At 42.9% G+C, this 26,758-nt stretch overlaps 1 protein-coding gene across 1 annotated transcript; it reads left to right on the forward strand.

Moving 5' to 3' along the window:
• The first annotated feature begins 189 nt into the window (after positions 1-189).
• On the forward strand, positions 190-26,523 carry DDX23 (DEAD-box helicase 23). Its single transcript, XM_040341189.1, has 17 exons — positions 190-297; positions 2,014-2,173; positions 4,940-5,023; positions 7,439-7,541; positions 8,955-9,020; positions 9,354-9,492; positions 10,706-10,839; positions 13,345-13,457; positions 14,206-14,349; positions 18,245-18,470; positions 18,647-18,792; positions 19,824-20,001; positions 22,200-22,442; positions 22,549-22,700; positions 23,039-23,147; positions 23,397-23,571; positions 25,992-26,523. The coding sequence occupies exons 2-17, from the start codon at positions 2,031-2,033 to the stop codon at positions 26,213-26,215; spliced, it is 2,379 nt and encodes a 792-aa protein (XP_040197123.1). The 5' UTR covers positions 190-297; positions 2,014-2,030; the 3' UTR covers positions 26,216-26,523.
• Positions 26,524-26,758: the final 235 nt, after the last annotated feature.

Consider the following 26,758-nt stretch of genomic DNA (forward strand, 5'->3'; position numbering starts at 1 on the left):
AAAATAAAAAAAAAGACTCGGTGTGGAGGCAGGGTGTGATTCTGCAATCCGACAATAAGCAGTGACAGCCGTATGTTCTACTCCCTGCCGCTGGAGGCGCTGTACTTGTAACGAAGTCCCCTAGTGTGTCGTTCTCCCAACAAACTGCATGCCGGGATTTGTAGTTTGTTGTCATTTTTGTGATTGCGTATTACGTAGTTTGCGTCCTGGTTTCCCGGCATGCACCGTGTAAGTAAGATGGCGGCCTGGTGAGAACGGAAAAGCGACGTTCAAGTAGAAGAGGGTGGCGGAGTTGAGGTGAGAAGTGATGCAGACGGGGGAGGCCATGGGTGTAGAGCTATGACTGAATGTATTGGGTTTCCTTAGAGACCCTCTGACATTGTACAGACCAGGCACTGCTCCCAGAGCCAGGCTTCCATGACCACCTCTCCCTTCACACAGTGGAAACTTAGGGCATGATCCACTGTATGCCTGTCACATGTGTAGCCAGGTCACCCTGCTGTACAACCAACTGCATTGCTTTTAGTTAATTTTTTGCTAAACAAACAGGAAAAAAAAGTTTCTGGTATAGAATTTTTTTCCACTGATAGGGTGCGCTGGTGAAGGCGGCAATGATCTGGTGCGCTGGTGAAGGCGGCAATGATCTGGTGCGCTGGTGAGGCGCCAATGATCTGGTGCGCTGGTGAGGCGCCAATGATCTGGTGCGCTGGTGAGGCGCCAATGATCTGGTGCGCTGGTGAGGCGCCAATGATCTGGTGCGCTGGTGAGGCGCCAATGATCTGGTGCGCTGGTGAGGCGCCAATGATCTGGTGCGCTGGTGAGGCGCCAATGATCTGGTGCGCTGGTGAGGCGCCAATGATCTGGTGCGCTGGTGAGGCGCCAATGATCTGGTGCGCTGGTGAGGCGCCAATGATCTGGTGCGCTGGTGAAGGCGGCAATGATCTGTTGCGCTGGTGAGGCGGCACCGATCTGTTGCGCTGGTGAAGGTGGCACCGATCCGTTGCGCTGGTGAATGGCGGCACCGATCCGTTGCGCTGGTGAATGGCGGCACCGATCCGTTGCGCTGGTGAATGGCGGCACCGATCCGTTGCGCTGGTGAATGGCGGCACCGATCCGTTGCGCTGGTGAATGGCGGCACCGATCCGTTGCGCTGGTGAATGGCGGCACCGATCCGTTGCGCTGGTGAAGGCGGCACCGATCCGTTGCGCTGGTGAGGCGGCTTTCCAGCGGCCCGCTGACAGAGCTTCCTTCCGGTTTCACGGACTCCGTGTGAGTGGCAAGAGCCGCGATGACGTCACTTTCACGCATGCACGCTGGAGACGCCGTTTATTGCATAAGGACTCTGAAAGGACGTCCCGGGTGAGGTCACCAGCTGCAGGTACAGTAAATATCTCCTAAACTGTGCACCTTTAGGGGATATTTACAGTACCTATAGGTAAGCCTTACTATAGGCTAACGCTGGGATCTCCAAACTACAGCTCACCAGCTGTTGTAGAACTACACTTCCCATGAGGCATTGTACAACTGACATTCACAGACATGACTAGGCATGATGGGAATTGTAGTTCAAATTGATCAGCATTTCTGGAGATATAGATGGATGAATATACATTTAAAATGTTCCAACTACCACTGCCTTATTCTATCTATTGCTTGTTTACTTGTTTTATTAGAAGTGCTCTCCGCTGATGTGTTTTTTCATAGTGTGGGGTTTGAATTGGGTTTATTTTAAAGGTCATTAAAGCTGAGTATATCTTTCATTTGGGCTGTGTAGTCATCCCAGTCTGTCAGGCCTCCCTACAATTCTGTAGGTTGTTGGAGACATATGTGACTGACCTTTACATAATTATGTTTTTAATTGCTTTTGATCGGTATACCTTTATGTATTAATGTGTTAAAGCAGTTATTTTCTAGTATAGTCTACAATATGTGTGAATCTAGCTTTTAGTTGTATGTGTACATATGCATATCCTTTTTGTTCATTAAAAGAAATTGGTTGTTTCTTTATCACAGTTGGCCATTCTGTAAAGATGGCTGGGGAGCTGCCCGATAAGCGCGATCGAGACGCTGACAGAGAGCGTGACAGGAAGGCTTCTCCATCAAAAGAGAGGAAGAGGAATCGATCTAGGGAAAGAAGATCTCACAGCCGTTCTCGCTCCAAGTCTAATGAAAGGTATGTGAATATGACGTGACAACAGTGTTTTGTTGATTCTACTATTTTTTTTATAGTAGAATGCACATAACTTCTTTTATATTTTAATTACCAAGCCATTTTTATATTAATACATCTCTGAGAAGAATTGTTTCACGTAATCCATATACCACAGGACTGACTGATGGGTCTTTTTTTTCAGAAATATGTTTAAGAGTCCAGTTTGGGGGTATAATTTGGGGACCGATACTGCTAAGTTTTAGCTGTAGGGTCGGAGAGTGTTGTGATTTCTCTGCATTGGTTTAGTGTGCTTGAAAAATGGCAGCATGAACAGACCAGGCCTGAAATGAAAGTCTAAGCATGGATAAAATACCACCCTTTAAAGGGGTTGTAAAGTACAATTTGTTTTTCCTAAATGGCTTCCTTCACCTTAGTGCAGTCCTCCTCCTTCACTTACCTCATCCTTCGATTTTGCTTTTAAATGTCCTTATTTCTTCTTTGAAATGCTCACTTCCTGTTCTTCGGTCTGTAACTTCACACAGTAATGCAAGGCTTTCTCCCTGGTGTGGAGTGTTGTGCTCACCCCCTGCCTTGGACTACAGGAGAGTCAGGACGCCCACTAACACACAGCTCCTTTCTCTATCTGCAACATAGAGCGTCCCGACTCTCCTGTAGTTTAAGGGAGGGGGGCGATGAGGACACTCCACACCAGGGAGAAAGCCTTGCATTACTGTGCTGAGTTACAGACAGAAGAACAGGAAGTGAGGATTTCTCTGAAGAAATAAGGACATTTAAAAGCAAAATTGAAGGATGAGGTAAGTGAAGCTATTTAGGGGAAAAAAATTGTACCTTTACAACCCCTTTAATTCAGCATTGTGTTCATTAAAAATTACTTACATTTGTCTTGGCTTCCTGTAATCTCCATTTATAACCTCCATTATTCTGGTAGTGAGAGGAAGGGGCAACACTCTACACCACTCAGATTTTACAGAATTGCAATATACTGTTGAACTAACTGTTGACATTTGCTTGAAGGTGAGAGCACATCAGCAAGCTGCAATTCTTTCATATCCAATTAATTCTTGCCAGAACTGCAGTGAAGGGAAGTAAAAGCTCGGGCTTTTTCAGTGTTTGGCAAAGCTATCTGGTTTAGAAAATAGGTTAAAGTGGCCGTTAAAGGATAAGTTTACCTTTCGTAACATGTTACACCCATATTCAAGATGTAACATGCTATGAACGGACTGGCCCCTGAACCTCCCCGCTATGACTGCTGGAGGCGTTGTTCTCTCTCCCCAGCTAGCTGTCACAAAAAAAAAAAAAATTGGCCGAGCAGGGCTCGGATGCCAGGCTGCGTCACTGATTGACAGCGATTTGTGCATGGAAAAGTACAAGGTCCGACAGCCTTTGCGGCTGTCGGCTTGTAGCTTTCAATGAACTACCACAGCACTGTGGATCGTCGTGGTAGTTCATTCATGCCTCCTGTCAGATTGTCAGAATGTATCTGCTTACCCATAATTCACATTGTTTTACCTGCAAAAAATTGTGCATTTATAATTTTTTTTCCCAGAAAGGGAACTTATGCTTTAAACAGCCTTAAAACGCATGTACCTTGAGCATAGCACTATGACACTTGTGCACACTCTGGTTGTTCTGCAATCGACATTGAAAAACTGCCTCATGCTATCTATATTTTGTGATTGCAAATCCTGACTGGAAACTGCTTGATGGCCAACCAGAGTGCATACAGAAGCCAAACATGCTGTTTATCGAGGTACATGTGTTATTTGCCAGTAATATTTTATATGGTTTAATTTTCATTTAGTAATTCTAGGGTAAACTCCCACTTAAACAGAATATGAACATAAAATGCAGGTAATGCAATTCTCGCACTTTAATTTCAATTGTGTATTTCGTTTTTTACCTACAATCTTTATTATCTTTATTTTTTTAAGTTATTACAGAAATTAAATAGTGTTGGCCACTTCATCTGCTTTTTGGTCAATCAGAGAATGTTTGCACAATTCAGGAACCTCCCAGGACTCTGGCCGAGAATCCCTAGCTAAGCCCAGATCCAGATAGGTTTACTTGTTTCTGCTAAGACAGACAGGTGCTCCCTTCTCCATCCATGGGCACAGAAATGGAAGTTTGCATGTGCAAGCTAGAAAGATTGTAGAAACGTATTTTCCTCCAAAATCTGTAGGTAGTCTATAGGGAATATTTATGAAAACATTTTTTATTTTCCCTGAATTTTGCACACAAAACTAAATCAGTCATAATGGCAATCTCTTCACACAGACAATGCTGAGCAAGGCATGGTAATACAGCAATGGGTGAAATGTCAGCTTCATTAAGATCACAGAAAAAGCTGGTCCTTTGTACTATGCCTTCCTTTCTTGGCCACAGCTTCCAGAGTTCAGTTCTTGTTTTAAACCCCTTAACGCTAAGGTAAAAAAATGTTTAGGCATCAGGATTACCCCTCCCCCCCCCCCTCTTACACTTACCTGAGCCTTTATTTGATCCAGCTCTGTGCACCTCCTCTCTCCTCTCGAACCCAAGAAGAGGAGGTGTGACGCCGCGGTGCAATTCTGTTGCACAGAGCAGGTAAGTATAAAGCTGTTTGTTATTAAAAAAAAAAAAAAAAAAAAGTTCACAGCAATCAATATATCCCCAATATATATTTTATTTTACAAATATCCTTAGTGTTGTAGAGACACAGGACTCTTTGCATACTCACAAACCTCTTTGGATTTGTGTTCACTAATATTGTTTTATGATTTTTGTTTTTAGGGACAGAAGACTGAAAGATAGAAAGAAAGATCGGGAGAGAGATAAGGATATTCATCGTCGGGACAAGGACAAGAAAAAATCCAGGTAAACCCAGAATATTTTGGGTTTTGTTTTTTTATACATGAATGATCACTTAAAGCGGGGGTTCACCCTTAGAGGGCACTTTTCCCCCTTCGCTTCCTGCTCGTTATTACTAGGGGAATCGGCAATTTATTTTAAAATATGTGCAGTACTTACCCGTTTACGAGACGCATCCTCTCCGTCGCTTCCGGGTATGGGCTTCGGGAATGGGCGGTCCTTCTTGATTGACAGGTTTCCGAGAGGCTTCCGACGGTCGCATCCATCGCGTCACGATTTTCCGAAAGAAGCCGAACGTCGGTGCGCAGGCGCAGTATAGAGCCGCACCGACGTTCGGCTTCTTTCGGCTACGAGTGACGCAATGGATGCGACCGTCGGAAGCCTCTCGGAAGAATGTCAATCAAGAAGGAACGCCCGCTCCCGAAGACCCATACCCGGAAGCGACGGAAGAAGATACAGCTCGAAAACGGGTAAGTACTGCACCTATTTTAATATAAATAGCCGATTCCCCTAGACCGAACGAGCAGGAAGCTAAGGGGAGATTTTTTTTTTTTTTTTAAATGGGTGAACTCCCGCTTTAAGTAAACTACCATTGGTGGCCATTATCAGAACCACCATTATCAAGGTGAGTTTTTGCCATAAAGTACTAGTATGCACCGCATTCTACAAGAACCCCTACCTTCAAGTATTTTTTAATTTTATTTTTTTAAGGTTAATTTTGCTTTAGTTTTAGGTGATGACACTCACTTATAGTGTGTTCCATTGACTGTCTTTTTGTTTATGAAAAAAAAAAAGATGCAGGCACTATGGATATAGAAAACAAGTAATATTCATAAAAGTAGCAGCAATCTTTTGAGTAAAAGGGGGGGAAAAAAAGACAGTGACAGTAAGATCCACAACACAGATGTATCGGGAATCGCAAAGACAACTTGAACTGGTTCTGAGGTATGGTTGCGAGACTGCTGACCTACCATAGTGCAAAATACCATCATTAAAGAGAAAACTGGTAGCACGTAGAGGAAAAGCTCAAGGAGGGCTAGGAAAAAGAAAAACAAAAGAGCGCAAGGAACACCGCACTCATTCGAAAAGGGGGGGGGGGAAAGAGACCAGGGGGGGTCTCAGGGTGGATCCTCCTGGAGATGCCATGGTTATGGACCTCCCTATCCTGCATTCTAGCAGTGAATTTCTTCATTAGTTCCACATCTTTAATCCTAGCGTATAATGTAGAGGAGGGGAGCGTTTTTTCAATTTAGAAGCTATTAAGCAGCATGCAGCTGTAAGAATGCTGCATAACAGCTTCTTATAAGGTTTAGCTAGTTTCAGGGGGGACAGGCCAAACAAAAAAATTTCCGCAGTCAGTGGGATGGATATGAAATTAAAAAAAACATATGATCAGAGTAGGACTGTGGCTACGAAAACAAAATACAAAAATTCCACGTCCCAATAAATTAGATCAAATTAAATTAAATCAGTAATGTTCTAACTACTGAGACTGTCACCACAGGCGGAGAACTTGGGGCATTTTTATTCTGAATGATACCTTTGCTGGAAATGTTCCCTTCTGGACAAAAGAGATCATAAAACTAGTGGGAGTGTCCTTTACTACTCTATGAACTTTATCAGAATTGCCCAAGCACTAGGTTGTTTTCAGTTTTTCCTGCAAGGTTCCTGTCACTATCTTAATCAAGGACTCTGCATTTATAGACTGTTCTATTTTGTTTTATCTGTAACTGGAGAGTCCTAGAACTGACCGCACTGGTGTGAACTATGCCATTGGAAACCATATACCCTACTTTCCATGCATTTTTGATGCAGAAAAAAAACACACTAGATTGCATGTGGTGTGAACTGGCCCTTAAAGCGGAGGGCCGCCCAAAAAAATACTTAAAGGCCAGCAGCTACACTTACTGCAGCTGCTGGTTTTTAATGATGAGACACTTACCTGTCCTGGAGTCCAGCGATGTCGGCACCGCAGCTGTTGTTTCCATCAGCTGTCGGGTGCTGCTGCCGCCTTTGCGGGTTAGAGGACCCGGCAGCATCACCTTACGGCTTCACGCCGGGAAACCTACTGTGCATGCGTGAGGCCCCGCTCCTCTCTCTTACTTGCCTGGCGACAGGGGGAGGAGGGAGCCCCACGGTGACGTCATTGGGCATCGGCACGGACTCCCAAAAGTTGGAACAGGATACTTGTCAAAGACGGGTATACTCTCCCCCTCCAGTGCCACACTTGGCACCTTTCGGGGGGGGATAGGAGACAAATGAGTGGAAGTTCCACTTTTGGGTGAAACTCCGCTTTAATAGTCTGCAGTCAAACTCTGATATAGGATGTTTGCTGTTAGGACCTCGTTCTGTTTTGTTGCCTGTATATTTCTGTTGAACACTGATTTTTGCATAGCACAATGTCTGTTCTTATTTGTTTAGGTCCCCATCTCCCAGCCGCAATAAAGATGTCAAACTTAAAAAAGAAAAAGAGATAAAGAAGGAATCTGAGGAGGAATCTCAATCTGAGAAGAAGACGACAAAGGTGGACTTAATTTTTACGCAGTCTTTCCCTGTGCTGTCATTTAGGTTTAGACATGTAGAATTTGTGTCTTTATATAATACTGTAAGGAGTGTACTCTGTAGAGATTATGGCCTCGTTCACACGGGTTGATTACATCCATGCCGCATGCAGGGCAGTGTTTTACTTGCACGGGGATGTACAGGTGTTGCATGCATCCCAGTGATTGCACATCCCGTTCATGTCTATTCAGACACAATGGCTGCATGAACACAGCCACTGTGTCCTGATATGACATTTTATGCAAGTGCACGCTCCGATCGCACCTGCAGGGATAAGAGAACAAAAGGGTGAACCGCTCCAGGTGGTATACTAAAGAAAACACCCTCCTCAAAATGGAAGCTAGGTGCAGGCTTAGCATGATCAGTATTGAAGAAATTGATTCTGGACAGCCGCACTCTGATAAAAGCCTTTATTGTAATGAATAGTTGACGTTCATGTGACAACAGAAGCAGGACTAACCACTGACGCGTTTCGCAACATCATTGTTGCTTAGTCATAGGCTATGTATAAAAGTGCAGCGCTAATAAAACAACAATATTCAAATTGTGTAAAAGGTAATTATAGTGACATATATTCAGTGTATTGTTCAAAACAAGTCCATATGTAAAAAGAATATAAAAAGAACTTTGTCTAAAAATCCAAAGATTGGTGAAATACAAAAATGTGCATCGAAGTGAATTGATACACTTTGATAGGAGATCCACCACCAATAACACTAGTCTTTTGCCAGAAAGATTGAACTCAAGTGGGTGTACACCCAGTGAGTCAATCCTAGCTTTGTAATGTGATGTACCCAAGATGGATCAGGTCCAGTATATGAACACGGCTTCCTGGGGTAATATTGAGATGATGGATATCCAATGGTAGTCGCAACCAGCTCACAGTTGGACCATTTAATCAAGCAAGAAAATAAGGCATATAGTGTAATTCCACAAAGAAGACTAAACATTTATTGGATAAACAGAGGTGATACACTCACATTTTCCATGGGTAAAAGCGCTTATAAAAAAGACGGTGGAATCGGCATTGCATCCCGATGCCGTTTTACCTCATAAGGCATCATCTAAGCAACAATGATGTTGTGAAACGCTTCAGATGTTTGTCCTGCTTCTGTCCTGTGCATTTCCGTGCTGATAAAGCATGGCCCTACACAGGGTACGAATGTAATCGTCCTGTGTGAACGAGGCCTTTGGGTACAAGTATGTCCACTACTATAGCCGAGGGCTCAGCTAGCACACAGTAGATGAAGCTAATAATTAACTTGCTTAATAAAGAAAACATACTGCCATAAATCACTGTTCGAAAACTGTGATCTTTAAGATATTGCATTCTTTATTGCAATTTGAGCATTTTTTTTGTTTTTGTGCATCCAAGGTACAACCACTTTCACTGGAAGAGTTGTTGGCAAAGAAGAAGAAAGAGGAGGAAGCTGAATCTAAGGTAGACAAATGCATATGATGTTTGCTAGAACTTGAATGTTACTGGTATTATCGTCTTGCTGTCACAGAATAGAAGACTGTTGTGGCAATCTTCCTTTGTACATAAGAGGATGGTGATGGTCAACTAAGGTTTTACGAATTAAACCACACAAGTTGTTTTCACTATTGCCGTACTAAAACATAATATATCCACAATGAAAATGTTTTACACTAAGCTTTTTTTTTTGCTAATATGTATTTAGAAGTGTATATTTATATTAAAAACAGCACCAATCGTTACTCTTTTTTAAACATAAGCATTGCATTAAAGCTTGTCTTAATCATTGTTGCATAGCCGAAATTCCTATCCAAAGCAGACCGGGAGGCTGAAGCCTTAAAACGCAGACGGTTGGAGGTAGAGGATAGACAGAAATCAATAGAAGAAGAGCGCAAAAAGCGGAAACAGTTCCAGGAGCAGGGCAGGCGGATGCTTGGTAATGTTGTGCTTCACCTGTAATTTTCAGTATCATGTTTGTAAACAATATCTAAAACTTGTATTTTTCTAAATTGGCTAGAGTAGGAAATGGTTAAAAAAAAAATTTTTTTTTTTTTTTTCAGCGAGTACTGATACTTTCCGTCAAGTGCTCGCCAGTACCGATACCGTTGTGGTGCGATTTTTAAGCCCATAGAAAATGAATTCCTGTACAAATTGCATGCGGTTTTCTGCACAGCTCCTGTATGAACCCAGGCCAAAGTCTCTATGACCAGGTATCAGTTTCGGGTATTGGAGCATTTGTAGGATTACTCGTGCAAATACTCTGTATCGGTGCAACCCTAATTAACCAGTTCTGGGTAATTTTCTAGCAAAAAAAATAATACAAATTTTTCCATGTAGGAGAGAAATGTCAGTATTGGCCTGGTTGGAAACTGGTTAACATCCGTGTGTGTGTGTGTGTGTGTGTGTGTGTGTGTGTGTGTGTTTTTTGTTTTTTTTTTTTATTTTTTTTTTGCCATTTGTGTCCTGTCCAAGATGTTTCTTGCTTCCTGTTGTTTCTACATGGTTAAAGGGATTGTAAGGTCAGAAGGTTTTTAATATTAATGAATTCCGTGCATTAAGATAAGCCTTCTGTAGGCAGCAGCCGTCCGAGATTCTCCCTCCTGATTGGCTGAAACACAGCAGTGGTGTCATTGGCTGCCGCTGCTGTCAAAGTCGGCTAGCCAATCAGGAGAGAGAGGGTGCAGGGCCAGGTCGGGGGTTGCGTGTCTGGGGGTTAAGCAATATTTGAAAGGAACAGGTCGGTGTTACTGTCTTTGACTTCATCAGTGTTGTTCAAGTAGATTTCCATCTCTCGAAGGTTGCCTACCTTCATACATTCTCTGGACTAAGGTAAAAAAAATATATATTTTTACTCAGAACAAAATAAGTATTACAAGAGTGCTGGGTTAAGAGTGCATTGCGCTCAGAATGTGTAGGGATTGGGGGGGGGGGGGGGGGGATGTGAAGGTTGGTAGAAGACACTGCTATGGGGGTGACCATAGCCCCCTTCACATCTCACACACACGTGTCTTCTGGCCCCACTTCCCTCCCATACCCGTTTCTATATATAAAAATATATTTGGACTGAGTTGTCATGGTGGTAATTTTAGTAATTGGTAAATCGTTTAGGTTAATCTCCATTGTTAAAATACCTTGGATTTAATTTGCAGAGGATCCTCAGGAGCGAGAGAGACGAGAGCGGAGAGAGCGCATGGATCGTGAAAACAATGGTAATGAGGGTGATGATGGAAGGTTAAAAGTCAGAGAGGAGAAGGATAAAACCAAAGAGCTACAGGCTATAAAGGTAAATAAATGCTGAAGTCAATAGTATAGCATATTATAATGGCACACATGGGTGTATGACCCAGTAGTAGGAAACGCACAATAATGCTGTTGCTATTCCAGGGTCTGGGAGTGATCCAAACTGGTGCAGAAGAAAAACGGGAAAGTACAGGCGTTGTTTAACTGTAGTTTTAATGTAGAAAATGAAAATGTCTCGCTTACAGTAAGGTAAAGGACAATAGGCTTCCCTTAAACATCCAAGATGAGCCATAGGAGAGAGTCTTGAAGCTACTGCTCTGACCGCCAAGGTCTAAGCTCTTTTATAGCTGGTGATAACTCGCTGATCCTGCTTTATATGGCAAATGCAGGGTCCACAGCAGCATGTAAAATGTTTCTTCTGCACCATAAATAAATGCTACTGTTCATTTTTTTTCCTTTTGACTCAAGTAATTCCATATTTTGTGTGCTTGGCATTGTTGATTGGGAGTATTTACCTGTCCCTGACATGGAAAGAAAGGGGTTGAAAGCCCATAAAAGGGGCTCCAAAAAGGAACAAACTGCAGTATCTCCTTTAGAAAAATTCAAGTGTATTAATCACATTATGAAAAAAGTCACCATACCTTCACCATACTAAGAAAAAAAATACCAGTATGACAACATGCTTAAAAAACCTGGGCTCACATGCATACTCTCCAATGCACACTGAAAGCGGCAGGGGAAGGTGGGAGCTGTAGGGGTGATAGATGACATACCCCTTGGTAAGGGCTAATACTCCACAGGAAGGACTGAAAGGAAGTACTGGGCTGGGGGCTCTGGTAAATCCCAATGCAGGTGTTACAAGGTACACAGGCAATCCTCATAGAATGTGTAACATCCGTGGACCAGAATTCCTATTGTGTATGGCTTATGCCTTTAGCAATCTCACCCACAACCATGACAGGGTCCACAAGTTGCTCCAATGTGTGTCCCTTCCGTGTCTGTTAAATCCCCCTTGTTTACTGCTGCAGTGATGCTGGCCGACTCAGTGATCTAATAAATAGGATTCATTCTGCCAGTGTGTCTTGTTCAGTGTGGGACAGCAGCTCATAGGTGGTAAGGCTGCATGGAGTGATCACGTGGGGCTATCACATGGCATTTATGCATTTCGCTCATCCGATCATATGAGCTTCTAAGTCCATATCCTGTTTTAACCACTTGCTTACTGGGCACATATACCCACCTCCTGCCCAGGTGAAATTTCAGCTTCCGGCACTGCGTCGTTTTAACTAACAATTGCGCGGTCGTGTGACATGGCTCCCAAACAAAATTGACGTCCTTTTTCCCCCACAAATAGAGCTTTCTTTTGGTGGTGTTTGATCGTCTGTGCGGTTTTTATTTTTTGCGCTATAAACAAAAAAGCGACAATTTTGAAAAAAATACAATATTTTTTACTTGTTGCTATAATAAATATCCCAATTTAAAAAAAAAAAAATCTTTTTTTTTTCTCAGTTTAGGCCGATACGTATTCTTCTACATATTTTTGGTAAAAAAAAAAAAAAAAAAAATCGCAATAAGCGACTGGTTTGCGCAAAAGTTATAGCACCTACAAAATAGAGGACAGAATTATTATTTTTTTTTACTAGAAATGGCGGCGATCTGCGATTTTTATTGGGACTGCGACGTTATGGCGGACACATCGGACACTTTTGACACATTTTTGGCGCCATTCACATTTATACTGCGATCAGTGCTATAAATATGCACTAATTACAGTATAAATGTGACTGGCATTGAAGGGGTTAACACTAGGGGGCGGGGAAGGGGTTAAATGTGTAGCCTTGGAGTGTTCTAACTGTAGGTGGAGGGGGGTGACTGGGGGGGGGGTGACCGATCTATTTCCCTATGTAAAAGGGACACAGATTGGTCTCCTCTCCAGAGACAGCACCGCTGTCCTTGTGTAAAACGGCAATGAGAGATGATCCAAGATCCAAGGGACACGGCCAACACAGTTTCCCCGCTGCGCGCTCTGGAGCGCGCGCGGGGAACGCCCAAAGGGGCGGACGTCTATTGAAGTCCTGTTGGATTTTGGGATCCGCGCTGTAGCCGTCATTTGACTATAGCGCGGGTCCCAGGAGGTTAATGGTATGGCTTTTTTTTTTTTAATAACATGTCTTTCTTACCTGCTCTGTGCAATGGTTTTGCACAGAGCAGCTCCGAACCTCTTCTTGGGTCCCCTGCCGGTGCTCCTGGCTCCCCCCCCCCCCCCCACAAACTGCCGTTGGATCAAGAGGGGGCTCGGGTGAGTATTGGTGGGGATGTTTTTTACCGTCATGCACAGGATGTATGAAGGTAAAAAAAACAATTGGCCTTTACAACCAAAAAGCCAATATCCAGACTTGTGTGTCATACTGATCTTCTTGGTGGAATACTGTTACAGAATTTAAGAAGAATTTTACTAAGCCAAAAACCAACCTACGATAAGTGGAGAAATACATTTCTTTATGGGGAGAATTGTCTGTTTTAAAGTGATCCTTTAACACTTATTTAGGAGCGTTACCTCGGAGGAATAAAGAAAAGGAGGAGGACGCGCCATTTGAATGACCGGAAGTTTGTGTTTGAATGGGATGCATCAGAAGACACATCTATCGATTACAACCCTCTGTAAGTGAACATTGGTGCATGTTTTGCTGTGGTAAGACCAGTGAGGGGAACTCATATTGGTGTGTCCAGATTGGTAAATGATCAGATTCCTGATGCCTCTCCAGTTGGGCTGGGTGAAGGATGTTGGGGGCACAGTCCTTGATCTCCTAGTTCCTTGCCATCCAGCATGATTGACATTGAACTAACTAGTGTTCAAGACTGAACATTTTATGTCGGTTTACAGCCAAAGAGATCAGTGACAATGACACTCACATTCTCATTCTGTCTCCCCAATTGACATCCTGAATATAAAAGGAGAGGAGGTAGGTGTCAACATTTATAGTACCAGCAGAGCAGGCGAGGCAGCAGTGGACTGGGAGATAAAAACAGCTCACTGCTGCTTTCGAACTAGAGGACAAAATATTTAGCAAATTCTGAGCAGGCTATTCTCAGAATTTTTGTAGTTGTCTCCCCCCCCCCCCCCCCCCCCTGGAACTTTATGGGCGTACCTGGAATGCTGTTCTGACCCCCCATTATCTGCTCTTTTAGACAGTAGTTTTAAATCACGTGTTGTCATTCAGATGCTGTGGTGCCTCGTCCCAAATCCTAGAACAGGTTTGCAGGCTTGGCTACTTTTTTTTTCTATTGCAATTCCACTGCAGGTGCTTTTCTGCTCCAACAACAAATTATACTGGGTGTCCTTAATTGTTTCTCATCAAATCATAAATACCTCAAAATCTATTCTCAACTACATGTCTACTTTTTCCAGATACAAAGAACGACACCATGTCCAGCTCCTTGGTCGAGGGTTCATTGCAGGTATAGACCTGAAACAGCAGAAGCGCGAACAGTCTCAGTTCTATGGAGACCTTATGGAGAGAAGGCGGACATTGGAGGAGAAAGAACAGGAAGAGTAAGTGAACTACAAAAGAAAGTATTATGAACTGTTCTATGCTTTCCAGTTTTTGAAGGTCACACAACACGACGAGACTTGTTTTTGTTCACACCTATGACATTTGTGTATTTCTGTGCCAGCTGAAACTGGTTGTATTACTGTATTCATTATATTGATCATAAGGCCCCATGTACACCGCTGCTGCTAAACGGACGTTCAGAGGCAGTTGGATACTTTTTTCAACTGCCACTGAATTTCTTCAATGTTATCTTATGTGTACATGTACATACACAGGTTCATTCACTGGCATTTTTAGGCAGTTGCGTTTTTATAGGCTTTTTTTTTTTTTTATGCTTCTAGACTCAAACGCGGCTAAAAGTATTAGAGTTTATGTAGCCAGTGAATGACTGTCCACATATGCTCAACAGACACGCACTTTGTATATACTTTGGTTAGTGGTTGAAATTTTTTCTTGACTTATTAGTGTAAACCGTAGCGAGATAATAGGAATGACAGGTTCTTGTGTGGACAGCAGACTTCTTCAACGCTAGATGTAATTAACTTTGGAAGAGCTTTTAATGTCCAGATAAAATGGCCGTAGGCATGGGAACTTATGAACGTGGTTATCTTTTTGAATACAATAAATGACGTTTTCAGGGGAGCAGATACCTATGTAATGGGGGCATAGATCACCGCAGTATCCACGGCGACCTACGCCGTAAGGCTTCACTTCCTGATTCCCTTACCGAAGATGAGTGAGTGAGAAACTTGTAAAGCGCAACACATGCAAACTGAATCGCCTCTGGGCGCTGTATCCATTTCATGGGTAAGGAACCCCTTGACCTCAGGAGAAAGATTAAAACCCATCTCTTCTGAAGGCCAGGTGGTCCGACTCCAGTCGGATGGTGGTTGGTAGTGCATTCCACAGCTGAGGTCCCTGGACTGCAAATCTTCGATACCCAAGGCCAGATACAAGTCCAAAGGAGATCTGGAGGAGGTTTTGATTGGTGGATCGCAGAACGCGATTGGGGTTATGGGCTTTTATTTTTTCGCATTGATATTGGGGAGCGTTTCCTTGAATACACTTATGCATTAGGCAGAGTGCTTTGAAAGTGATTCTGTCTTTTACTGGCAACCAATGAAGGGATCTCAGTGAAGGTGAGATTGATTCCCATGGTTTTTTACTGGTCACTAGTCGCGCGGCCGTATATTGAACGACTTGCAGACGAGTAATTTGGTATTTGGGGAGTCCTAGATAGAGGGCATTTGCGTAGTCGAGTCTGGAATTGATGATTGTTCCCACCACTACTGCAATGTCCCCTTTCGGGATAAAAGGCGTGAGTCTGCGTAGTAGGCGCAGCAGATGGTGGGATCCGCTGACTACTGAGATGGCGGCTCCTTCACACGAAAGCCGAAGGGGCAGATCGGCCTGGGCAGGTAAATGTCCATATATTAAAAGTCAGTAGCTGCTGACTTTTTTTTTTTTTTTTCGGCGGAACTCCACTTTTAACCACCAGGCCTATTTTGGCACTTCTCTCCTTCTCTCCTTCATGTAAAAATCAAAAAAAAATTTTGCTAGAAAATTAATCAGAACCCCCCCAAACAATATATATATATTTTTTAGCAGACACCCTAGGGCATAAAATGGCGGTCATTGCAACTTTTTTTTTTTTCTTGCACGGTATTTGTGCAATAATTTTTCAAACGCCTTTTTTTGGGGGAAAAAATGTTTTAATTCATGAAACCGTAACAAAACAGTAGTTTTGTTAGCCCAATTTTTTTGTATAATGTGAAAGATTGTTACGCCTAGTAAATAGATGCCTAACATGTCACACTAAAATTGTGCACACTCATGGAATGGTGCCAAACTTCGCTACTTAAAAATCTCCATAGGCGACGCTTTAAATTTTTTCACAGGTTCCTTTTTTCGAGTTACAGAGGAGGTCTAGTGCTAGAATTGTTGCGCAAGCTCTAACGCACGCGTTTACATATGTGGGCGGGACTTGCTTGCGTGTTCGCTTCTGCGCACAAGCTACCGGGGACAGGGGCGTTAAAAAATTTTTTTTTTTTTTTTACTTTTATTTTATTTTTACACTTTTTTTTTTTTGATCACTTTTATTCCTATTACAAGGAATGTAAACATCCCTTGTAATAGGAAATAGTGTGACAGTTCCTCTTTATGGAGAGATGTGGGTTCAGTAAGACCCCACATCTCTCCTCCAGGCTTACTTACAAGCATGAGATCGTGAAAAAAAAATCACGATCTAATCCCGACAGCCGCGATTGCGGCTTTTACTTCTGGGTACCGGACGTGACGTCATAACGTCGCGCCCGGGCCTCCGACGGTCATAGAGATGACTGGTAACCATCTGGTCACCAGTCATCTCTTTGCTTCCCAGCCAGCGCCGGCCGACTCCCCCCCCGGGCCCCCGATGGCACGGGAGAGCCGGGAGGGGCGGGGATGTCCCCTCTCGCTGCCTATAAGAACGATTAAGCGGTGGAACTGCCGCTTTGATCGTTCTTATCGTGCAGAGAATCGGCGGCTGAAGACGGTGATATCTGAATGATGCCTGTAGCTGCAGGCATCATTCAGATATCACCGCACAAAGTCGAGGATGTCATATGACGTCCTTGGTTGTTAAGTGGTTAAAGTAGAACCATGGTCAAAATTAAAAAAAAATCAGTATGTCATGTAACTCAATGTGTTAAAAATCTCACTTGTTGTTTTGCAAACCGCAGTAAGGATATTCAGATATCTACCTTGCTCCCTGCAGCTCAAAAATCATGTCCACTAAAGAGGAGACCACGCTGTTTCCTCTGTCTGTAAATGCCTGTTGTCCCCTTTTGGGTGATGCTGCTCTGAGGAAACTACAGCTTGTTGTGCTTGCATCACTGAGGGAGGTGCCACCTGGCTGCAACGTCCCTCTCCTCTGTGCACCTGGCTTCATCCTACCCTCCACCTAACTGCAACTCCCCTCTCCTCTGGATCCTTCCTTCCCTCCACTTGGCTGCAACTCTTTCCACCTCTGTGCAGCTGGCTCCTTCCTTCCCGCCACTTGACTGCACCTCCCCTCTCCTTTGTGCACCTGGCTCCGTCTTACCCTCCACCTGGCTCTGTCCTCCCCTGCAGGTCACAGGATGATTAAGGTCACAGGATAGTCAGGGGTTACAGGGGACACACGATGATCAGGAATCACAGGGGACACAGGATAAGCAGGGGCTCGAAGGTCACAGGGGACAACAGGATGATTAGGCGTAAAGGGGTCATGAGATTAGGGGACACAGGAAGATTGGGATTCAGGGTTTTCAGCGGGCATGGGATGATCGGTAGACTATTTTACAGGGGACACCGCATGATTAGGGGCTCAGGGTCACATGGGACACAGGATGATTGAGATTCAGTGGACACTGGATGATTCAGGAACTGTGGGGGGTCACAGGATGGTTATTTTATTTATTTTTTATATATGTGTATGTATGTATGTACAGTGCTCTCTAAACATGAACAGAGTTTTCTTCTCGTAACAGCCAGCTTTGTGGGATACTTTTTTTTTTTGGTCCTATATGCTTGAAAGCATTTGGTTTATTTATTCACTTATGAATTTTGATTACATGTTGTATATATTTATTGCACACTACACAGTATGTATTAATATTTATGGTCTGTATTGGTGGTTGTTTAAGTTGGCAATTGCATAATATGTGGCGCTGCATTCATTTTATATTTATCGAAGAGGCTTCTGTATGTTGACCTCTGTATGCAAACGTTTTCACTGAACGCTGACCTTTTTTTTATTAATACTATCTGTTTATACAGCCTTTACAGTAGTAGTTATTGTCCTAGATGTAGGTGCCCATTTAGGGGCACCTTGCTGAATTTATAGAGGTGTCATTGCGACTCGTACATTTACAGAGTTCGTCTACGCAAGGTGCGGAAGAAAGAAGCCAAGCAGCGCTGGGATGACAGACATTGGTCTCAGAAAAAGCTTGATGAAATGACAGACAGAGATTGGCGTATCTTTAGGGAGGACTACAGCATTACAACCAAAGGCGGCAAAATTCCCAATCCGATTCGCTCCTGGATTGACTCCATCCTGCCTCCACATATTCTGGAAGTTATTGACAAGTGCGGATACAAGGTGTGTTGTCATCAGTAGGAAGAATCTTTTTACAGGCTTAAGTGTGTAATGGGGATATCTGGCCAGATATATGAAGTGCTTAATTTTCCCAAAATTGCAAACCATAAGGCAATGTGTATAATCATATCACTGAGATTTTAGACCATGATCAAAACTGAATTTTTTTTATTTTACAGGAACCAACACCTATTCAGAGACAAGCCATTCCTATTGGTTTGCAGAATCGTGATATCATCGGTGTAGCCGAGACTGGTAGTGGTAAAACTGCTGCCTTCCTTATTCCTTTACTGGTCTGGATCACAACTTTACCCAAGATTGACAGGTTAGGTGACTGCTAAAGTGAATTTTTTTTTTTATTAAAATAAAAAATGCTTATACTTGCCCACTCTGTTTATAGGATATTGCACAAAATGCTGGCCTACCTCCTCTTTCGGTTCCCAGCTGGTGCTGTCAGGCTCTCTTTTCTGTGGATGCCACCTCAGCTAGAGCTAGCTGAGGGGGGCACCTGTGCGGGCAGGCACCTAGACTGAGCTGTGTGTGTCCATAGACTGACACCGCGTGGCTCGGGCACGCCTCCCTGCTCCCTCCTCTCAGGATTTGACTGACAGTAGCAGGGGTCCGTGACTCTTTAGTTTCCTGTGAGACCAGGAAGAGGGAGCAACAGTACTGCAGATGAGACTGCAGTGGATCGGTGAAGGAGTCGGGATAAGGGGGTCACAAGTGGTGGGACATTTTTTACCTTAAAGTGGAGTTCCACCAATTTTTTTTATTTTTTTTGTTATAAAGTCAACAGCTACAAATACTGCAGCTGTTGACTTTTAAAATATGGACACTTGCCTGTCCAGGGCATTCAGTGTCGGCACCTGAAGCCGATCTGGCTTCACCATCTTCGGTAAGGGAATATGGAAGTTGAGCCTTGCAGCTTCACAGCCTGGTTCCCTACTGCGAGTCGCGCTGGGTGATCCCACTGGTCCTTGCTGTCTTCTGGGCTCTATGAGTCTCCCAAAAGACGGGGGGAGGCGCCGGACATGGCGCAGATATCCACGGCTATCTATGCCCGGAGTGGGAGCAAATACCCGGATTAGACCGGTATCTGCTACCCCCTCCCTGAAAGGTGCCAAATGTGACATCGGAGGGGGGAGGATTACGAAAAGCGGAAGTTTAATTTTTAAGTGGAACGCCACTTTAATGCAGGGAATATATTAAATGTTTTCGGGTAAAGAAAAAAATATTTTAACTTTAGAACCACTTTAATTTTCAAACAGAGGTAGCAGTGACATGGAACTTTATATTACAGTATTCTTCTTTTTTTTTTTTTATTTCTTTTTTCCCTGATTTTTTTTTTTTTTTTAGGATTGAGGAATCGGACCAGGGACCTTATGCTATTATTCTGGCTCCAACAAGAGAGTTGGCCCAACAGATTGAGGAGGAAACCATCAAATTCGGAAAGCCACTTGGTATTCGAACTGTGGCTGTTATTGGTGGTATTTCTCGTGAGGACCAAGGATTCCGTCTGCGAATGGGGTGTGAGGTAAGTGTTTAACCGGTATAATAATTTACATTTTCTCAGTCATTTTCTCTTCCATGAAGTAAGGCAACCATGTTTCAGTATCTACATAGAAATGCATTTGTGTAGAATCAATTTCTGGCTACATATTAGATCCGGGCTTGTATCCTTTTGTCAGAAGAACTTTGCTAACTTCAAAATCGGCATATAAAAAAAAAATCTGTTGCAATTACTAAGAATAATCAGTTGACACGTTTCCTGTGAGAGCGTATGCAGGAATGCATTACAAGATGTGAAACTCTCAATTTTGCATCCTTTTGTGATTTTTTTTTTTCCAAAGGCAAAAGATCCACATAGTGCCTTTTTTTTTTTTATCTAATCTTACTTTTAAAATAAACTACAATATTATTTTCTTATTAAAGAATGAGTATATACAGTGTATATCACCTATAATTGTGTTTCGCTACTCTTGCATATATAGACCTGGGCAGTGCTTTTTACAGCCTTTCGGTTCCCCAGCTGTAATGTGTATACAGTAGTGGCTTTTCATAGAGAGCAATGGTCCGACATTCTCCATGCCCTATACTGATGACCATTTTCCCTTTTAAAACTATTCACCTTTTCATCTACAAAAAGGACAGTGCATGATCTATAGCACGACCTAGCCTTTTATTGCTCTTTGCTCAGTCTGGGTCAAGGCCCTGGGAAGAATGCTATGATGGGAAATGGTACTATACACTAAGTACATGTGGGCTCAAGGGCATCTGCGTTTTACAGTACATATTATTCTCCTGTCCTGGACCTAGCAGGCTGTACAAAAAAAAAAAAATCAGCAGAATGTCTTACCAGGATTGATGTTATACTGTGGTCTCTTGCCTGCAGTTTCTCCCACCTGCCCCTAGAGTGTGCACTTGGTAGACTAAAGAGGGAGAGATGCTGCTGACTGCAATATGTTGAACACACTGATCCTAGTATAACAGGTATTGCGTTTAATTTATTGTACAGACTACAAGGACCAGATGATCTGTACAGAAAGGGCAGTTGTCCTTTTTAACCACTTCCCATCCGGGCCAATTCTGGCACTTCACTCCTACATGTAAAAATCATCTTTTTTTTTTTGCTAGAAAATTACATAGAACCCTAGAGAATACAATGTCAGTCATTGCAACTTTTTATCTCGCACAGTATTTGCGCAGCAATTTTTCGAACACGTCTCACATAATGTGAAAGATTGAACGCCGAGTAAATAGATACCTAATTTGTCGCCCTTCAAAATTGCAGACACTAGTGGAATGGTGCCAAACTTCAGTACTTAAAAATCCTCATAGGCGACGCTTTAACTGGTTACATGTTTTGAGTTAGAGGAGGTCTAGGGCTAGAATTATTGCTCTCGCTCTAACATTTGCGGTGATACCTCACATGTGTGGTCTGAACACAGTTTTCATATGTGGGCGGGACTAACGTATGCGTTTGCTTCTGTGTGCGAGCTACCGGGGACAGGGGCACTTTAAAAATAAATATATATATTTTTTTTTTATTGTTAGTTTTATTTTAAACTTTTGACACTTTAAAAATAAAACAATCCCTTTTATTCCTAATTACAATGAATGTAAACATCCCTTGTAATAGGAATAAGCATGACGGTCCTCTTTACAGTGAGCTATGGGGTCAATAAGACCCCATATCTCACTTCTAGGCTGGGAAGCCTGAAAAAACAGCTTCCGTTTATTTATTTTTTTAGGCCGGGCATGACGTCATAACATCACGCCGGCCTCCGAACGATCATAGAGACTCCGGCGGCCATCTGGTCAGCCGGAGATCTCTATGGTAGGAACCCGGGCCGGCTGATCTGTTCTCCGACTCACCGATCGCAGTGGTGAGTGGGTATAGGCGTCGGAGAGCGGCGGGGACGGACGGACGGACGTCGCCTCTAAGAATGATCAAGCGGTGGAAGGACAGCTTTGATAGTTCTTACGGTGTAGAGAATCACCGGCTCTAAACAATATCTGAATGATGCCTGTAGCTGCAGGCTTCATTCAGATATCCCAGCACAAAGTCAAGGATGTCCATAGACGTACCTTGGGCGAGAAGTGTTTAAATACAAAATGTTTGTTTTCTTTCTCCATAATACATAACTGAAGACATATATATCTAAACATCGGTATTGACTACTGTAAGTAATTTAATTTTTCACAAATGACTTTCTTTTTCTTAAATTAAAGATTGTGATTGCTACTCCTGGACGTCTGATAGATGTATTAGAAAATCGCTACTTAGTCCTGAGCCGCTGTACATATGTAGTACTGGATGAAGCTGATCGTATGATTGACATGGGTTTCGAGCCAGATGTCCAGAAGATCTTGGAACACATGCCAGTTACGAACCAGAAGCCTGACACGGATGAAGCAGAAGACCCAGAAAAAATGACTGCCAACTTTGAGTCTGGAAAGCACAAGTACAGACAAGTAAGTTTATGTGGAAGATCTGTAGAATTTCAGGTTTTTGTATATTTGTTTACTGCCTCAGAATAACTTTTTTTTTTTTTTTTTTTTTCTTTTTTCCCTTATTTAGACAGTCATGTTCACAGCTACTATGCCTGCAGCTGTAGAGCGGCTGGCCAGAAGCTATTTGCGACGGCCTGCAGTGGTGTACATTGGCTCTGCTGGTAAACCACATGAAAGAGTTGAACAGAAAGTGTTCCTTATGTCTGAAGGTGAAAAGAGGTGAGGTTTTTGTTCATGAATAAAATGAATTTGAGACACCTGGTTATGAAGCACTATTTAGAATAACACATCTTGTTGGACTTTCTTTTTAAATGTCGATTCCTAGTTGAGACCCCCTCACTGTGGCAACTCTGCCTTCTCCTGCTCTATAGGCTCCTGTTGAAACAGAAGTTGTAGATTACAGCTCCTTAACATGTGCTCCATGAACAGTATTTTTAATAGCGAAACACGGATCCTCATATAGGACTGTGATTACGTTTTGGGGATATCGATTTGATTTCATTTGCCATTATTATGTTATGTTTTAGCTTATGTTTGCATGTTTTTTCTTATTTTAGGAAGAAGCTTCTTCAAATCCTGGAGAAAGGATTTGACCCACCAATCATTATTTTTGTTAACCAAAAGAAAGGTTGTGATGTTTTGGCCAAGTCCCTTGAGAAGATGGGGGTATGTATATTACACCTAGCAATAGGGATTCAAATGCCATCTCTTATTGCTTGCATCACGTTCTGCATTTTAATTAACATATAAATGTTAGGTCTGATCATTGCATTTGTTTTCTCCAGTCTAAAATCAAGTTACCTTACTTGAGCACACATGGTGCCTTCAGTAAGGGGTGGGAGTTTTTTTTTTTTAATTATGAAGAAGTGTAAAGCAATTGGAAATCTCTTGATTGTGTGTGCTTTTCTTTTCCAGTACAATGCTTGTACTCTTCATGGTGGTAAAGGCCAGGAGCAGAGAGAGTTTGCATTGTCTAACCTGAAGGCTGGAGCTAAAGATATTCTGGTTGCCACTGATGTGGCTGGAAGAGGTATTGATATCCATGATGTGTCCACGGTGGTGAACTACGATATGGCTAAAAACATTGAAGGTATGTGCTTTTATCTTTATTCTGTCATGTTACAAACATATATTCTTACTGATGGCTTAACATCATTGGTGTTGGCAAGATGGGACATGAACTTTACTAGTTAAAGGCTAAGTTCGCCTTTACTTAAAAAATAATAGATGGACATCTTTTTGCTGGTAAAAACATTTTGCTTTTTTTTTAAACTGGATCCTGGAAAGCATTGCACCCACGATCAGCAGATTGCGGGTGCAATCTCCGGCTCCTGCACACACTGCCAACAGCTCTGTTGCTTATACCTCTATACAGGCTGAGATTGCAGAGCTGTAAGCAGTGTGAATGAACTACGGGTGCTCTGATCAGTTCATTTAAATTACAAGTTTTGTCTGCTGTGGTGAGCGACAGTACTTGTAGTTCATTCACAGGAAACAATGGATGATGCAACTGTGTGGGGGGAGCTGTTTGACCACCTCACCCAACACTTGTATTTTACATAGCTCCTACTTTAAAGGGGAGCTCCAGGCTCCCTCAAAACATTTTCAGTAGCTGGAAATACTGTAGCTGCTGACTTTTAATAGGACACTTCCATATCCAGAGATCCAGCGATGTCCTCATCTGAGCCAGTTGTTCAAATCGGCTTTGGGTGCAGGCCCTGGTATCCCAAGTAAGGGAAGCCGGCAGTGCAGCCTTGCGGCTTCACAGCAGGTTTCCTACTGCGTTTGCATGATCCGCGCTGCGTCTTGTGATTGATCCTTGGTATTCTGGGACCTATGATGTGTCCCAGAAGATTGAGGGGGGAGGAGGGTGTGAACTTCTGGCTCGGATTGCTGCTGCACATCTGACCAGAATTGGATACCTGTCAAAACCAGGTACTCCCTCCTCAAAGTGACAATGAAGGGGGGGGGGGGGGGGGGGGCGCATGCAAACTAGTGGACTTTCCCCTTTTGGGTGAAGTTCCGCTTTAACCTTGATATGCATGGCAAAATTCCATCCTATGCATATCCCGCTATGGCCGAAGTGGTTGATTTTGAACCTGACACTTTATTTTTTATTTTTTTAGTCATCTGTCTCTAAGAGTCAGATTCTGGTCCCAAGTGATTCCAATATGACAAAATGGGGTCACCGCTGTCCTTAAAGTCCAAACAGTGCCTATTGTGGCTCTACCCTAACTCGGATAAATGTTATGACCACATTTTTGCACGAAACCTTATTCACAGCTAGAAAGTTGCTAGCTTGCAGTTGGATGCAGGCCATTCCCCCCAACACTTCATGCTTGAATAACTGAAGTCAATAATACCCTATCACTCACTCACTCACTCACACTCACACACACACTGGGCTGGATTCAGATAAAATGGTCTATCTTTTTGCCGGCGTAACGTATATCAGATGCGTTACGCCGTAAATTTGGGCGCAAGTTCCGTATGCAGAAAGAACTTGCGCCCTTGGGGATGTTGTGGGCGTGTTTTATTTAAATTTCACTTGACCCCGCGTATTTGACGTTTTTTGTGAACGGCGCATGGGCCATTCGTGAAAAAATCCCAGTGCGCATGCTCGAAACTATGCCGCAAAGCCTCATTGGTATCGACGTGAACGTAACTTGCGCAAAGCCCTATTCGCGAATGACTTACGCAAACGAAGTAACATTTTCAAAACTCGCCCCGGGAACGACGTCCATACTTAACATTAGCTACGCCTCATATAGCAGGGGTAACTTTACTCCGGAAAAAGCCTAACGTAAACGACGTAAAAAAAATGCGCCGGCAGGGCGTACGTTTCTGTATCGGCGTAAATACCTAATTGGCATATTCTTCGCGTAACTATACGGAAGCGCCACCTAGCGGCCAGCGTAAATATGCAGCCTAAGATACGATGGTGTAAGACACTTACACCAGTCGGATCTTAGGGAAATCTATGCGTAACTGATTCTCTAAATCAGGCGCATAGATACGACGGCGTATCAGGAGATACGCCGTCTTATCTCCTATCTGAATCCAGCCCACTGAATCCAGCCCACAGAGAATAGGCATCTCTGTCATGACTTTACTACCTGAGGTGCATAGTCGGGTGAAAAGTCCTTCCTCCCCTGCTACATGTGGATTATATTGTGTTGTGGGTTTGATTTTTTTATTTTTTTTTTGCCTACTCCCTGAATGTGTAATATAGCATTTACGTTTCACAAATTTTAGTTTTTTTTACTTTGTCCATTTGGATGTTCCTCTTTGGTTTGCTAAGTGTCACTACTTCTGTCATTGGTTCAATTTGTACTCTGTAGTGCTTTTATCTTTTATTTGACAATTTTTCATACAGAAAAAGGTTTTGCTTCTCTGATTTAAAAATATTTTATCCGTTTTTAATTCTGTAATATAAGTAATACTGTGCTCCAAACTGACCAAAATGGCATTTGTACAGTTATTTATGCTCACTGTTTTCTGTCTACACAGACTATATCCATCGTATTGGTAGAACTGGAAGAGCTGGCAAGAGTGGTGTTGCCATCACTTTCCTCACAAGAGAAGATTCTTCTGTCTTCTATGACCTCAAACAAGCTATCCTTGAGAGTCCAGTGTCCTCGTGCCCACCTGAGCTGGCTAATCATCCTGACGCACAGCACAAGCCTGGCACCATCCTTACCAAGAAGAGAAGAGAAGAGACCATTTTTGCTTGAAGTGTATCTGAAGACAGTATCTTGTGTTTCTCAGCACTTATCAGTGCTTTTGTGTACTGAGGTTTTTTTATGGATAAAATGTACCCTGAACATAAGAGACTAATGACAGTGACTTTTTTACTTATCAGTAGATCCTAAAAGGCCCTTCATCCAAGTCTTCTCACTCAAGGAAGGGCTGACAGTCTGATAAGATAATGAATCTCCCCAGCCTGGTGTTCCAAGGAGGGGGGAAACCAAATTTGTCCTTTTTTATAAATGAACATTCCTTTAAATAAAATTTGGACAATTAAACAATTTGTAGGTCCCAACTGTATCCTCACTGCCCTTTTTTATTTTCACTTTTTGCAATCGCACTACTTTGTCATTTTCTTATCTTGTGTGGAACTTTGGGTGTACGATTTAGAGCAAATCAACAATTTAAGTTATGTAATGAAGGTTATTGGATTGAATCTTTTACCATAAGCTCTTCCTCCAGAGGCCCTAATGTGTGTCTTTACACTTTAAATTCATGTACATTGTGAATACAACATTCTATGCATCCTC

Source organism: Rana temporaria, chromosome 2 (assembly GCF_905171775.1).
Source record: "Rana temporaria chromosome 2, aRanTem1.1, whole genome shotgun sequence".
In the NCBI taxonomy this organism is placed as follows: Eukaryota; Metazoa; Chordata; class Amphibia; order Anura; family Ranidae; genus Rana; species Rana temporaria.